At 40.4% G+C, this 13,935-nt stretch overlaps 1 protein-coding gene across 14 annotated transcripts in view; it reads right to left on the minus strand.

Moving 5' to 3' along the window:
* Positions 1-238: 238 nt before the first annotated feature.
* Positions 239-13,935, minus strand: part of FRRS1 (ferric chelate reductase 1) — a 28,993-nt gene continuing 15,296 nt past the window's right edge. For 10 of the 14 annotated variants that reach the window (XM_075067815.1, XM_032804958.2, XM_075067816.1 and 7 more), the window contains 10 exons: positions 11,215-11,313; positions 10,088-10,235; positions 9,372-9,488; positions 7,611-7,723; positions 7,193-7,279; positions 6,167-6,264; positions 5,883-5,941; positions 4,923-5,066; positions 2,659-2,720; positions 239-2,573 (listed from right to left, as the gene is read on the minus strand). In XM_075067815.1, the coding sequence (XP_074923916.1) occupies positions 2,481-2,573; positions 2,659-2,720; positions 4,923-5,066; positions 5,883-5,941; positions 6,167-6,264; positions 7,193-7,279; positions 7,611-7,723; positions 9,372-9,488; positions 10,088-10,235; positions 11,215-11,313 (1,020 nt within the window). In that variant the 3' untranslated portion in view covers positions 239-2,480. The remainder of the gene's footprint in view (positions 2,574-2,658; positions 2,721-4,922; positions 5,067-5,882; positions 5,942-6,166; positions 6,265-7,192; positions 7,280-7,610; positions 7,724-9,371; positions 9,489-10,087; positions 10,236-11,214; positions 11,314-13,935) is intronic. The other 4 variants (XM_075067823.1, XM_075067822.1, XM_075067821.1 and 1 more) reach the window with 2 other exon arrangements.

A 13,935-nucleotide genomic window follows, 5' to 3' on the forward strand; every position in this document is an offset into this window, starting at 1 on the left:
TTTTCCCCCCCCTCTTTTGAGACTAGCAGGTTAGTCTCACTATCATCATCTGGGAAGGTGACATGAGCAGCAATCCCTGGAAGCCCTTTTGGGAAAAGCCAGTAGTGCAAGAGATTAATTTAAAAAAAAGAAACAGATCTTTAAGGTTTAAAAGTTGAATAGGTTTTCTTTTGTAGGAAGGAAATCTTACACAATATTTTGAAGTGTCTTTATCCCACTAAAAAGACAAGAGAAAAACTTTAATTTCAAAAGTACTTATATTAATGTTCTTTAAAACAAAAAAAAAATCATCCAGACTGTGTTCACATTTCCATGACAGAATGGACAATGTTTGAGGTATCAGAGTACGCATCACATACAGGTATCAGGGTAAAAACCATGCAAAAGAACTCAACCCTGATAATTAAACAAGAATAAAAACCCAGTGAAATGTCTGGTTTGACAGCTTTCCCCCCCCTCCCCCCGCCCCATAAAGAAATACATTTGTATGCAGAGTCCCTAGTGACTTTAAATCTGATCTGCTCATATGACAGTAGGGTACCAGTGGTCCCCAGGCTCCTGAGATTGGGAATTGATTGCAATGGAATATGGGGATTTCCAAACTCATATCCCAGTATAGTTCCTGCCATTTCTTTCCTTCTGTATCCACACCTAGAGTTTTTGGTAAGTACTTCCTCTTTTTGCTTGGTATTTTTTGTTTGTGTTTTGGTTGCCCCACTCCCTCCTTTCTGCTGGTGGTGGTTCTTTTCCATTCCTACACCCACTTGAAGGCTTATCATTGCTGCCCATGAGGTTACCGATCAACAGTAGGGGCTGAAACACATGTTAAGATAGTTCTGGAGGAGCCAAGAAGAAAATCTTGAAACAACAGCCTGAGCCCATAGCCCTCCACTGAGCTGCTCCTTTAACCAACTACAGTAGTAGGTACCCAATGGAAGAAGTACAGATGGGTTATACAGGAGACAATCGGTAGCCACCACTTAATCCCTATCTATGACAAATGCCACAGCTACATCATGCCTGCTAAGAGAGTGGAGGGTGCATAGGTCTGGTTTCATATACACCTTTCTTCATCCCAAATCTCACCCCATCACAGCTAGTCAGGTATTCCCTGGTTAGCAAAATATTCTGTTATAACATACCTAGATCTTTATGCTTTGAAACATCATGAACTAGAATAAAGCATGAATGGAAGCAGTTCAGGGTTCACAGGGGGTATTATTGCAGTTATACACTAGTAAAACACTGCTTATAGAATGCTTTGACTATATAGTTGGCAGAGCTACTGCTACCCCTAGACAAACCCACAAAACAAAAACCAAACAATTTAAAACAAGAAGTGGAGAGAGTTGCTTTTATCTAGCCAATATTGCTTACGGGAATCTCGTACTGCTCAAAGTACAGAGAGGCACCACCCCTTCTTCCACTCCCCCCCACAGTCTCTAATATTCCTGTGCACATGAAGCAAAAAAGGTCATTCTCCTGTTGGATGGACACGCTAATTCAAAAAGCGCTGTGGGAAAGCAGCTTCTATCAGGTTAACCAGGAGGTCAAGGGAACACTACATTTCTAACAGCACCATGTTTAATCACAAAGGAATGGAAGAGACTTAAGTGACCAGAAGACACTATGACTATGTAGACACATTGCGGCGTAGTTTCGCTAAAAGTTTCTCATAAAGAGTTTGCAGTGTGTGTCTTCTCTTTATATTCTAAAGATTTTTTTTAAAATCTTGTGACTGATGCAAGTAATGACAAAGTTACAGGACCGAAGCTCAGCCCAGTTTGTGTGTTATATGGAACTGCTCTTAGAGCAGAAAATGTAGGTTTTGCATTTAATTGCAGAGAAATATGCCAATGTACTGTAGTCTCTGATGCATCAGCTACTGTTTGTGACAATCATTCTGAGCACAGATTTTTTGGAGTGCACAATACAAACATCACATACTTTAAATAAGAGCCATTTAGGCAGTACATTATTCAGTTTACCATGTTGCTTAATGAATTATACGACGAGCAGATTTAGGACTGGTCTATTCAGTATTTCAAATAATGTACATATAGGTACAGAGAATGACAACAAAAAGTTCAAAACAGTGATTTCCACCCATATCAACCAGTAGTTATCATACCCTCTCAGTCTACACAATTCAAAACAAGAAGTTAAGTTACTGGGTTAAAAGTTACTACAGTCCTTACTCAGGAAGAAAGTCCCATAAAAAAAAAAAAAAAAGAAAGAAAAAAGAGAAGTAGTTTGGGCCGGACTGCAGGATCAGTCTTTAGAATCTAAACATACATTCTCTCTGTTGATGGTCATGAGAGCACAGACAGATGGATCATCATCATCACACACAATTATTCTTCAAGTATAACTTCAGGAAGATATTGAGGCAACCTTGGTATCTGTAAGAATTTCCTTGAGTGGTGCTTCACTTTTGATTTCACTGCAAATGCTCAACATCTAATGTCCTTGTCAGAAATTCATAGTTGGTGGATTGCTGCCAGGAAGGTAAGAAGGAATGCTATATTTCCACAGATGTAGATGGTTAACACAATCTCTTTAAATGTATGACCCTGTAAGAGAAAATACACATTTCACAATTACAGCGTTGGAAAGTATTTCATGGTATGTGCTTTTCTTTACAAGGTAGCAACTTGCCTCTGCCTCTGCCGATGTAAGTGACTGAAGAATTTGTATTCTATCCTCATCAATCACTTCAACTGTAAAACCAAAACAAACACATGGTTAGCCTTGTACTTGATAAGAAGAGATGCAACGTTTCACATATACTTCTTTCTGGCTAATGGTTGATTAAGCCTGATCAAGAGGTATCTCTCCTGCCAGTTCAGAAACATCATTGAAAAAGCCTCATGCAATGGCATCCTCTCATGGCCTACACTTCAGTGTTCACAGTTAAGTTAATGAAAATTTGGAAGAGCATGCCACAAGCATAAAGGACACTCTCAGGTGTTTTGTCTTTTCAATGCTAAAGAGCAGTGGTTCTCAACCAGGAGTCTTCTAGGCCAGCGGTTCTCAAACAAGAGAAGTGGGGGCCAGTACATCCCTCAGCCCGCGCTGCTTTCTGCAGCTCCCATTGGCCCGGAACAGCAAACCGCGGCCACTGGGAGCTGCGATCGGCCAAACCTGCAGATGTGGCAGGTAAAACAAACTGGCCCAGCCCGCCAGGGGCTTTTCCTGAACAAGTGGTGGCCCTAGTTTGAGAACCATAGTTTATGCAATACATCGACTCATCTAGACATTTGCCTAGGTTTTACAAGAGGCTATATAAAAAGCAGCATAAACAAAAAATTTCATACAGATTATGACTTCTTTATACTGCTCTATGTACTATATGCTGAAATGTAAGTACAATATTTATATTCCAATTGATTTATTTTATAATTATATGGTAAAAATACAGAAGTACACAAATTTTCAGTAATAGTGTGCTGTGACACTTCCATTTTTATGTCTGATTTTGTTAGCAAGTAGTTAAGTGAGGTGAAACGTGGGGTATGCAAGACAGACTCCTGAAAGGGGTACAGTCATCTGGAAAGGTTGAGAGCCACTGCTAAAAAGGACAATTTGATTATGATTTCTACATTGTCTCTCTAGATTTCTCATGGTCAGCTCCTCTTTCCTCCAAAAATCCTCTATCCCCCTCTCGCCCTGCCCATTTTGAGCCACTTGATGCTGCTATCTCTCCGGTTACTGGCTTGAGTAACCAGAGAGTCACCCAGTTCTTCTCCCTTCATGTATAGGCAGCATCTAACTCCTCCCGCTTCTCCACATAATAGCTAAATTGGTCTCTTCTCTTCATTCTATTTTATTAGTAAGTATCACCCTTCCTGTCTACTGTAACCAGGGGTGAAAGTAAGCTGGTACCATGTATTGGTAAAAAGCTGGTACCAACCCGTACCAGCAGGGCCACTGAGCGAGGGGGGGGGAGGGGCAGCTGCCCCAGGGTCAGCGATTTTAAAAGGGCATGCGGTTCCCAGCCGCCACCACAGCAGCAGCTGGAGCTCCAGCCCCTTTTAAATTGCTGCCGGAACCCTGGGCAGCACAGGTCAGGCAGCATGGATGGGCTGGCTGGGGGAGGCTGACCCCTCCAGCCCTGCCCCTTCTACCTGAGGCCCCGCTCCTTCCACACATTTAATATTATTTTCACCCTGATTATAACCACTGCTCTCCATCCTTCTTGACAACTATGCAGTGGTTTATTTACTTGTGTGTGTAATCTTGACTTCTGGTGAGATACTGACCAAAGTGAAGATAAGAACTTAGGACGAAATCCTAGGCCTTACTGAAATTAACTTCAAAACTCTCTCAGGCTTCAAATGGGGCCAGCTGGTATTTAGCAGCTAACGAGTTACCCATTTTTGCTCAAATAGTGTTTGTGCTTAAGGTCCTCTGCTGTAGGCCAGTCTGTTCATAGGTAGGCAGCCACGGCTAGTTACAGTAACTGTTTAATCGCAGAGGATCTCAAGCGACAGTACCTGCTTTCCTACCTAGTTTCAAAGGACCGAGTTCACTCTCACACTAAGCTTGACTTTCCCCAAACACAAAAAAGTTTTTTGGTGTACATTTTAGAGATTCATATGACCCTCTGGCACTAAGTTTTGGGATTTCACGAAAAACGGGCCAATTCAAAAATGTACCAGCACTTATAGCCAGGAAAGTCTAACCAAAAAAGCGTCACAATTCATTTATTGTTTTCAAAAGTAGCCATCCATGCATCTATTTCACATATCCAAAAATCACCTAAATGAGCAGATATTTGCAAGCACAAAATTAGAGACTGGTTTAAGCCTCTTAACTAAGTGAACTAAATTATCCAAGTTTTTGCATTTCACCTGGGAAGTCCTATTTTGCACTACCTGGCAAGCAAAGCAGTGACAGTAGTCATATTGTTTGGTTTGTACCTTTGCGAATGAGACAGTAGCTATGTATCTCCAGGAGAATATCAATACTGACATGCCAAGCTACAAATCCAATCATTGTATAAGTGTCCCATGGGTCTGGAAGGTTGAGTGCTGGTAGATCCATTCCCAGGAACATAGTCACCACTGTTAAAACAAAGTTAGTTTAAAGATGTGAAAAGAAACATTGAGAATTACTGTCCCCAAGACAAAATAACACAAGCTTATGACTTAGTAGGTGAATGGTTATCAAGAGTTAAATATACTTATAGAGGCTTAAGAGTGAAAAACCACATCCAACTACCTCTAACTGTATGGCTCAGGATAACCATGATCCTTGTTATACGTTGATTCTATGAAAAAAGCTCAGAGTCCGGAGCTACTTTACTACATAGATTAGCATGTTTACAAGGACAATGGATGTGATACACAGCCACAATGGTAACAAATTCCTCCAAATAAATGGAGGACCACAGCTGATTTGGAAACTCTGGTGATTACACACCCTTTAAAAAAAACAAACCAACAAACCCCAAAACAAAAAAGGTTCCCCCAAAAACTATAAGATGAGGCGAGAGAGAGGTGCCTCATGCAGGAGATGGGCCACCAGAGTCCCAGCACTCCATATTGATAGGTGGAGACTTAGGGAAAGAAGAGGAGCTTTGAATACACAAGCAAGCCTGTAAACATTTGCCTGGTTGTTGCTTACCCTTGCTATTGTACAGGGTTAAGTCTGGTTTGTACATCCCATACAGACAAAACCCCTTATTCCAAGTTCATTTTGGTGATTAATGAGATTGAAGTAGTCATCTACATTAAGATCCATGTTTGAGTAACTAGTGTTCAACCACCACTCCATTTCTGCAATACCAACATATCTCAAGATGCCTAAGCAAGTTACAAATGGGCTATAAAACAATGGAGGTACACTAGATATGCCTAGACAAGATTACAATTACTCACCAGCTAGTATTCTAGCTGTTGTGCCAGTACTCCAGTGAATCCAGTTAAATACTTGCCTTCTACAAGAAGAAAAAATAATCAGTGTTATATCAAGTAATTTAGTTGCCAGCATGAAATCTTCCAAAGGTTGAAAAAGAGATCCTTAAATATGCCATGTTATCTTGAAAAAATATAAAAGTTTATATCTGTATGAAACATGTTTAAAACTTGCTTTGTATGCTATCAGCGTAATCTCTTGGAGAAGAACATTATGACATTTTAAGAAGTGTAAAACAACAGTGTACCTTGGTGAATGAGGAGGTGGTCTGAAACCTGCCATCAGAGGTTGAAAGATTGCCAGAGCCATCACGGTACAGCCAAGGTATGGATGAAATCCTGCCCACTGAACAAATGATTTCTTTTTATTAATACTGTGACATTCATACTAAAGAATGCAAGCATCATTCAGACCAAAGAACAGGTCAAGAACAACTGTACACAATTGCAAAGCCTTATTTTAATACTGTTTCTTCCAAGTGCATTCCAAGCCCCTATCCTCAGCTACTAGTGTTCCTATCTCACATACCTTTTGGTCTAAGTCTTGGCTACGAGTAGAAGCACTTTTTTCTCCTGGTGTATGTTTTTAAATTAATTTAAAACTGAATTGGTATTTATAGTGTACAAGGCAGCTTGAGAAAAAACAGAACGAAGTGGAACATGGTGACAAAATTAAGAGCAAAGGACGTAAACAGGAAAAGGAAGATTCAGACTGAGTGTTGGGATGAACTTGAGGTCAACTATCATCGTCACACATAGAACAGTTTTCTTAAGAGAAGTGCTTTGCCGTCCATCATTTAAAATTAGGCTAGATAAAGCACTAGAAAATTATACCACAGAGAAGAATCCTGTATTAGCTGGATGAGGGGAGAGGAAGCAGCAGCAGAGTGATTCAGGACCTAATAGATCTTTTTCATCTCTAGTTTCTGTGGTGAAACTAGAAAAAAGATGGACTCAAAGTGGGTAACAATTCTAAACAAGGTCTTTCACACAGGGGGAAAACCAGAAAAGGTGACAAGTGCAATTTTTCAACTGAAAGAAATAGTAAGTAGAAAAACAAGGTAAAAGCCTGATTTATACTTCTTGGTCATCAGGAGGTCACTAAGCAATGAGGTAACCACTTTCATGGCAATTTCTTCAGAATTAAATAACTACCTATGCCATGGACACTAAAAAAACAACAACAAAATCTACTGTTCATACTTCAAATGACATTTATCCGGGAAACAATACAGACTTAAATCTCAGAGGCAGCCCAAAAAGGTTTTACTCACTTCACTCCAGCCTCCTCTGTATATAAAAGGAAGAACAAAAGCGATGCTCGTAAGAAGCACTGTGGTCAACATCAGCATACGATGTACCTATGAACATTTAAATAGGTTTAAAATGAAGGAGCGGCGATATATTTTGAAGTGTATTTAGAGGAAACTGTTAGAGTTTGCATTACATTGGGAGGCAAGCAGAGATTATAGTAGAGGCAAAGTCCACTGTAAATAGGAGACAATACCTAACTGAACTCATTGTACTTCACAAATCCAAATTAAAGTTATGACCTGTTGTGGCACTCCAGGTTAAGAAATAAAGGAAGATGCAGTTTAAGGAGCAAGACAGTCTCTTGTGTTTTAATCTATTTGTAATAAGACTAATACAAATACATACAGCTAAACTTTTTATGTAGAGTTTTTTGCCCACCTGGAACCAAATCTCCTTCCCAAACAATGAATGAGGCCAAACTGGTTTGAAGAATCTGGCAACAATAACGCCAATACTAACTGTAGTCATCCATGCAACAAACATTAATGAAGCTGAAGGAAAAAATATTCACATGAACATTTGGTTACAACACTGGATATGAACACAATTGACCAAATATTGCAGGGGATAAGCTTCAAAACATAACTTTAGAAGAACATAAGAGTAGAGGGTCAAATCCTTCTGGTACTTGGTTCAAAAATGCCTCACATTGGTGTACTCTTGCTATGTTATATCTGTTTTTGGAGCGGAGACCAGTCAATAATAGGACTAATCTGTATGGATAGTACTGTAGAGAGATCGGTGCCAGGTCAGGGAAAGCACATGCACTAAGACATAGATTTCACTTCCAAACCAGAGGGCAGTCTATTGCTGCCTCCACGAGTCAGTTCACTGTGCAATAGCACAAGTCAAAACAGAGGCAGTAATGAGCAGCCTGTGCTTCATCTGCTGACCACAGGTTTTTTGGTGAGCACCTACACAGAGAATTCTTGAGTTAGATTTTAGTAGCAAAAGTTTAAAAGTTAATTCAAAACAGGTCTTCTTTCTTTGACAAAGTAGAATTGTCATTCAGCTCTTTATGGACCTGTTTCAAAACCAATTAATGTGATCGGAAAGACTCATTAACTTCCATGGCCTTTGGCTCAGGCTCTGAACCACGACCCGATGAGTGTCTTATGATTAAGGCTGCATGTCTGTCACAGAGATCATGGAACTCATGGATTCCGTGACCTCCATGACTTCTTCAGCTGAGCCAGGCAGATCCTGGGCCAGCAGCAGCAGTAGTAGTTTCGGTGCGTGGGAGGGAGCTCGGGCAGGGGTTTGGGGTGCAGGGTGGTGTTTACCTGGGGGAGCTTCCTGGCTCCCATCAGCATGTCCCTGCAGCTCCTAGGTGGAGGAGCCAGGGGGCTCCACATGCTGCCCACATCCATAGGTGCTGTTCCCCCAGCTCCCATTGGCTGCGGTTCCCAGCCAATAGTAGCTGGTGCTTGTGGCAGGAACAGTGCATGGAGCCATCCTAGGAGCTGCAAGGACATGCTGGTTGAAGCCAGGTAGGGAGCCTGCCAGCCCCACCAACCCTTCCCCCCAGAGAAGAGGTCCCGGGCCATGCACTGCACCTGTGGTGGCCCCAGACCATCACCATCCCCAGCACCCACAGCTTCAGTTAAGGGTATATAGTAAGAGTTATGGACAGATCACAGGCCATGAATTTTTGTTTACTGCTTGTGACCTGTCCATGAGTTTTACTAAAAATACCTGTGACTAAAACGTAGCCTAGATCATGGTACACGCATTTATTTTACATAGTATTGGAAAAAGGGAACTTCAAAATAGAGACGCAATTCTAAATTTAGACTGCCAAGTCATTAAAATAAGATGACAAAATTCCTTTAACACAAGAGAGCTAGTAATATGCTTGACAAATGAGTAAAACAAGTTCCTCTCTCTGGATGAGTAGAATCCTACAAAACCATATTACAGTTTGTCAGGTTTTTTAAAATTAAGAAAAAAAAAAAAAGTTTTCCTACTTTTCCCCCAGTTTTCCAAACCAGCTCTTATATCAGGAGAAGCAGATACCCCAGTGGACTGACACCACAAGAAATAGCTTCTTTACAAAATTTTCATCCTTCTTTCTGCAATCAACAGTAGCTTCTTCAGCACTGGGAAAATCTAGTATTTGCTGTTAGAACTGTAACTTGCCATGGAGTTTAAGAAGAAGTGGAGAGCGGGATCCCCCTACATCCTTTGGAGAGTCTGTGACATTGTACATTCCATTGGTGATCAGAGGCTGACGATGATGTTTGTGGATTAGACCTCCTATGCAAAGACACGGAGTAGTTTATAGATAGATGGTGAAAGTCCCTTTCCCTCCTATCCCTTGTTTACAATTCAGTGAGCACCATGTCTTGTAGGGGGATGATGATTGTGTTTGTAAATTACACCTCTGCAGATTCTGACTGGAATCTTTTGGATTCAACTCCACCCGCCCCCTCCTCCCCCCCACACCAAGATTTTTCTTGTATATTTTATACACACACACCCTACACAAAAGATATCACTATTAGATCTACAGGGTTTCGAAGATTATCTTGTATTCAATACTATTTAGTTTCCATACTCGTTTCAGTTTAATTCCTATTAAAAATTGTATAGGATTCTCTCTCAAGAATACTGCTCAAAGCACCAGATGGTTATGGAACACAATTATATTAAGAACAAACCAGATTTTTGTTACATTCCCAGAGACGAGCCAGAGCTCATCACATTAAGGTTATTTTCACTGGTTACATGTGAAACTTGAGACAGAAGTCAGATTACGTCTCGTGTTTATTTTTAATACACTTTATAGGGGATAGTCCTTGTTTAGCGTGGTTTGAGAAATGTGAATATTTAACCATATCTTCAACCAGACTTACCCTCACTCGCCTCCCCATCTGCCAGAAATATGTAATAATTAGCATCTAGATTAAACCTCCCTTTATAAGCAGGAAGATGAAGGTTTCTTCTGAAAGAGCACTGAAGAAGACCATCAGCCACCCTCCATGAGAGATCTTCAAGGCCATTCTATGAAACATACAATGAACATTTAATACTCATTGTGTGGGGTCTTTCAAACTTGAAAACAAAATTTACTTCACTCCTTCCTCAAGGCCAGTGATTTTGGCCTGGCTCTACTTGACCAGTGTTGGACAATGAGCCAGTGTTCACTGTCTCCTAACAGCCCATATCATAAAAAGAGAGTTAGCTGCACCAGCATAGCCAGTGATGCCAGCAAGAATCAGAGTTCTGTTGGTGTGGTAGGTTTCTAGACAACAGCTGTAGGGACATGCTTTCATACACTACATTTTAGGGCATTGTCTTCAAAACGGTGACTAACCAAGTTGCGTCTTACACGAGTGTATTTACAGAAAGCTATTTTAAGAAGACAATACATGCACAGGAGCACTGTGCAGTTAAATTATTTGCTCAAGGTCACAAAGAGGGCACAAGGGTAAAGATAGAGTGCTTCCCTGGATACAGAATCAGGAAGTTTGCATTGCATTACCCGTTTGTCTGCCATCTCAGCACGACCTTGAGCAAGTCACTTCCCCGCTACCAGTTTTACTCTCAGTTAACCTTTTGTAGAGACACTGCAGGGCTCTTGAAAAGTCACTTACACTGTGGAGCTCCATCAGCTTTAGCAATGATAGGAGATTTTCTAGAAAGTTTCCCTAGCATAGGCCGGGCAATAACAGACAACTACCTTACACGTTGTTCAGATAGAAGTAATAAAGAAGCCAGCAACAGATCTGGATCTCGACATTTCTTGTACATCAGGAATAAGCACCTTCTATGTGAGGTGGGTCAGTGAGTCCAGAAAGGGAAAAATCCTGGGGCCTTTATCATAAGATGGCTAGTTATAGAACTACTCCCTTATTAGCTTCATTCAGAGCTATTGGATTTAAAAAAAAAAACAAAAACCACACACCACTATACATCAGTGAAATATTGACAAATTAGAACCCAGCAGCATGCAAAGTGACTTAACTGTCACACACCATACCTCTGAGTCCAACACAGGAGGAGTTCGCCCACTAAGATAGGCCGTGTTTATATTAATACGGTGATCTTCATTAATACACAGATATGCATCATCGTCACCCTGAAAATAAAAGCATTTTCCCCCCCAATTTAGACAGTAATTCTAGGCAAGGCCACATGCAGATGAATGGTTTATTCCAAGCTCTCCTTTCCACCTGCGCTATACTTTAATTGCCATTACAGCAAGTTTACAATGGTGCAACTAAACAGAATCTGGCCTGAAGTACTATAAGAGTTGAAGTTTGAACTTACAAAATCTAATGGAAAAAACCTACTTTTTTGAAGGACATTGGCAAGAACTATATAAGGTATTAAAAAGTTATTTAATTGCATGCCATATACCAATACCAATCTTTGCATTGTTAAGTTGAAGATAATGTTATAGTTTAAAAAAAGTTTACTCCAACACAATACACCCTACACTGTAAGATATAGTGCTTGAAATGATAAAGGCTTATGTCATAAACAGATAGTTAAGGGTTAATGCCTCTTTTACCTGTACAGGGTTAAGAAGCTCAGTGAACCTGGCTGACACCTGACCAGACGACCAATAAGGGGACAAGATACTTTCAAATCTTGGTGGAGGGAAGTCTTTGTCTGTGTGCTTTGTTTTGGGTGTTGTTTCCTCTTGGGACTAAGAGGGACCAGACGTCAATCCAGGCTCTCCAAATCTTTCTGAATCAGTCTCATGTTTTAAAATTGTAAGTAACAGTCAGGCAAGGCGGATTAGTTTTATTTTCTCAACTTATAAATGTCCTTATTTTTGCTGAGAGGATTTTACCTCTGTTTGCTGTAACTTTAAACCTAAGGCTAGAGGGAGTTCCTCTGGGCTATACAAATTTGATTACCCTGTAAAGTATTTTCCATCCTGATTTTACAGAGATGATTTTTACCTTTCTTCTTTAATTAAAAGCTCTCTTTTTAAGAACCTGATGGATCTTAAAAGGAAAAATCAAAGGGGATTGGCTCTGTGTTCACCAGGGAATTGGTGAAGTCCCTCAAGGCCACCCAGGGAGGGGAGAATTTTGGGGGTACAGAGTGCTCCAGACACTGAAATTTCTGGATAGTGGCAGAGTTACCAGATCTAAGCTAGTAATTAAGCTTAGAAGTGTCCATGCAGGTCCCCACATTTGTACCCTAAAGTTCAGAGTAGGGAAGGAACCTTGACAGCTTACCACCAGGAGTCAGTGGTACATGTACCTTTTGTAGTATTTATGCAGTGAGCACCAGGACAGTCTGTAAAACAGTTTGATCCTGGTATATGACAGCCCATTGACAGTATTTTTGGGATGCTAGAAGTGTTTTCATCTAGACCTTTTGAACATCAGTGCCAAAAAGGGGTGGGATTTTAATTCAAATGAATAACTTGTTTATAAATCTGGCAAAGTGGGTATTCACCCACGAAAGCTGATGCTCCAATACGTCTGTTAGTCTATGAAAGGTGCCACAGGACTCCGTCACTTTTTTACAGATCCAGACTAACATGACTACCCCTCTGATACTGGTTTATAAATTAAATTATACCATTACTTTTTCTACAAAGTATCCCCATCCACATTGCCAGAGTCACAAATACTTCTGGGAGTATTAATAAGTACCTCTGATTATTTAAGCTAAGTAGATCAATTTAAATTATCAAATTATGTGATTAAAACTGGAACTAACTGTTGAGGTCAAAGCAGAGAATGTTATTTCTTCCTATATTTGTAGAGTGAAGAACTACTTTTTCTTGTGACAGACACATATAGAAATGCTTTAAGAACATTACTCTGTTCAGTAAGGAAGTTAGATATAAAGATTAGTACATAATACTCTTGCATATTGTAACTCTCTTCAGTCATAAGAATCTCCAAAGGGCTTTCAGGAATGACTGCGTCCACCCCTGAACTGCACACTTATTTTGGACAGAAACCACTGTGAACATACAGCACCTTACATAGATTCCTTTTAGGATAGGCAGTGAAGAATAATGCCTCTAAGGACAACTAACCAGGAATTTAGTTATGCTACAATGTAACTGTCTGGAATTTGACCAAGACAGAATGCCAGAGAATCTTAAATGCAACTGTTTAGTCAGGGACTACATTTTTCCAGTCATACCTATAAGAGGCCACCTCCATCCAGCAGTGCTCTCAAGCATCACATGGGAGTAAATTATTAATGGGGGCAAGTCCCACTATCACTTTTTCCAGTAGCATTTCAGGTTTCAGAGTAGCAGCCGGGTTAGTCTGTAGCCACAAGAAGAACAAGAGTACTTGTGGCACCTTAGAGACTAACTAATTTGTTTGAGTGTAAGCTTTCATGGGCTACAGCCCACTTCATTGGATGTATGTAGTTGAAAATACAGTAGGAAGATATAGACACACACACACTGAAACAATGGATGTTAACTGATCACTCCCCTTATAGTGTGTATGGTAAGGGGAGCTATTATCAGCAGGAGAGAAAGAATTGTTAATGGTAATGAAAATGGCCCATTTCTAGCAGTTCTTTTTCTCTCCTGCTGATAATAGCCCACCTTAACTGATCACTCCCCTTATAGTGTGTATGGTAACACCCATTGTTTCAGAGAGAGAGAGTTTATCTGTCTTCCTACTGTATTTTCAAACTAGATGCATCCAATGAAGTGGGCTGTAGCCCATGAAAGTTTATGCTCAGATAAATATGTTAAGTCTCTGAGGGG

Source organism: Chelonoidis abingdonii, chromosome 7 (genome assembly GCF_003597395.2).
Source record: "Chelonoidis abingdonii isolate Lonesome George chromosome 7, CheloAbing_2.0, whole genome shotgun sequence".
NCBI classification, from domain to species: domain Eukaryota; kingdom Metazoa; phylum Chordata; order Testudines; family Testudinidae; genus Chelonoidis; species Chelonoidis abingdonii.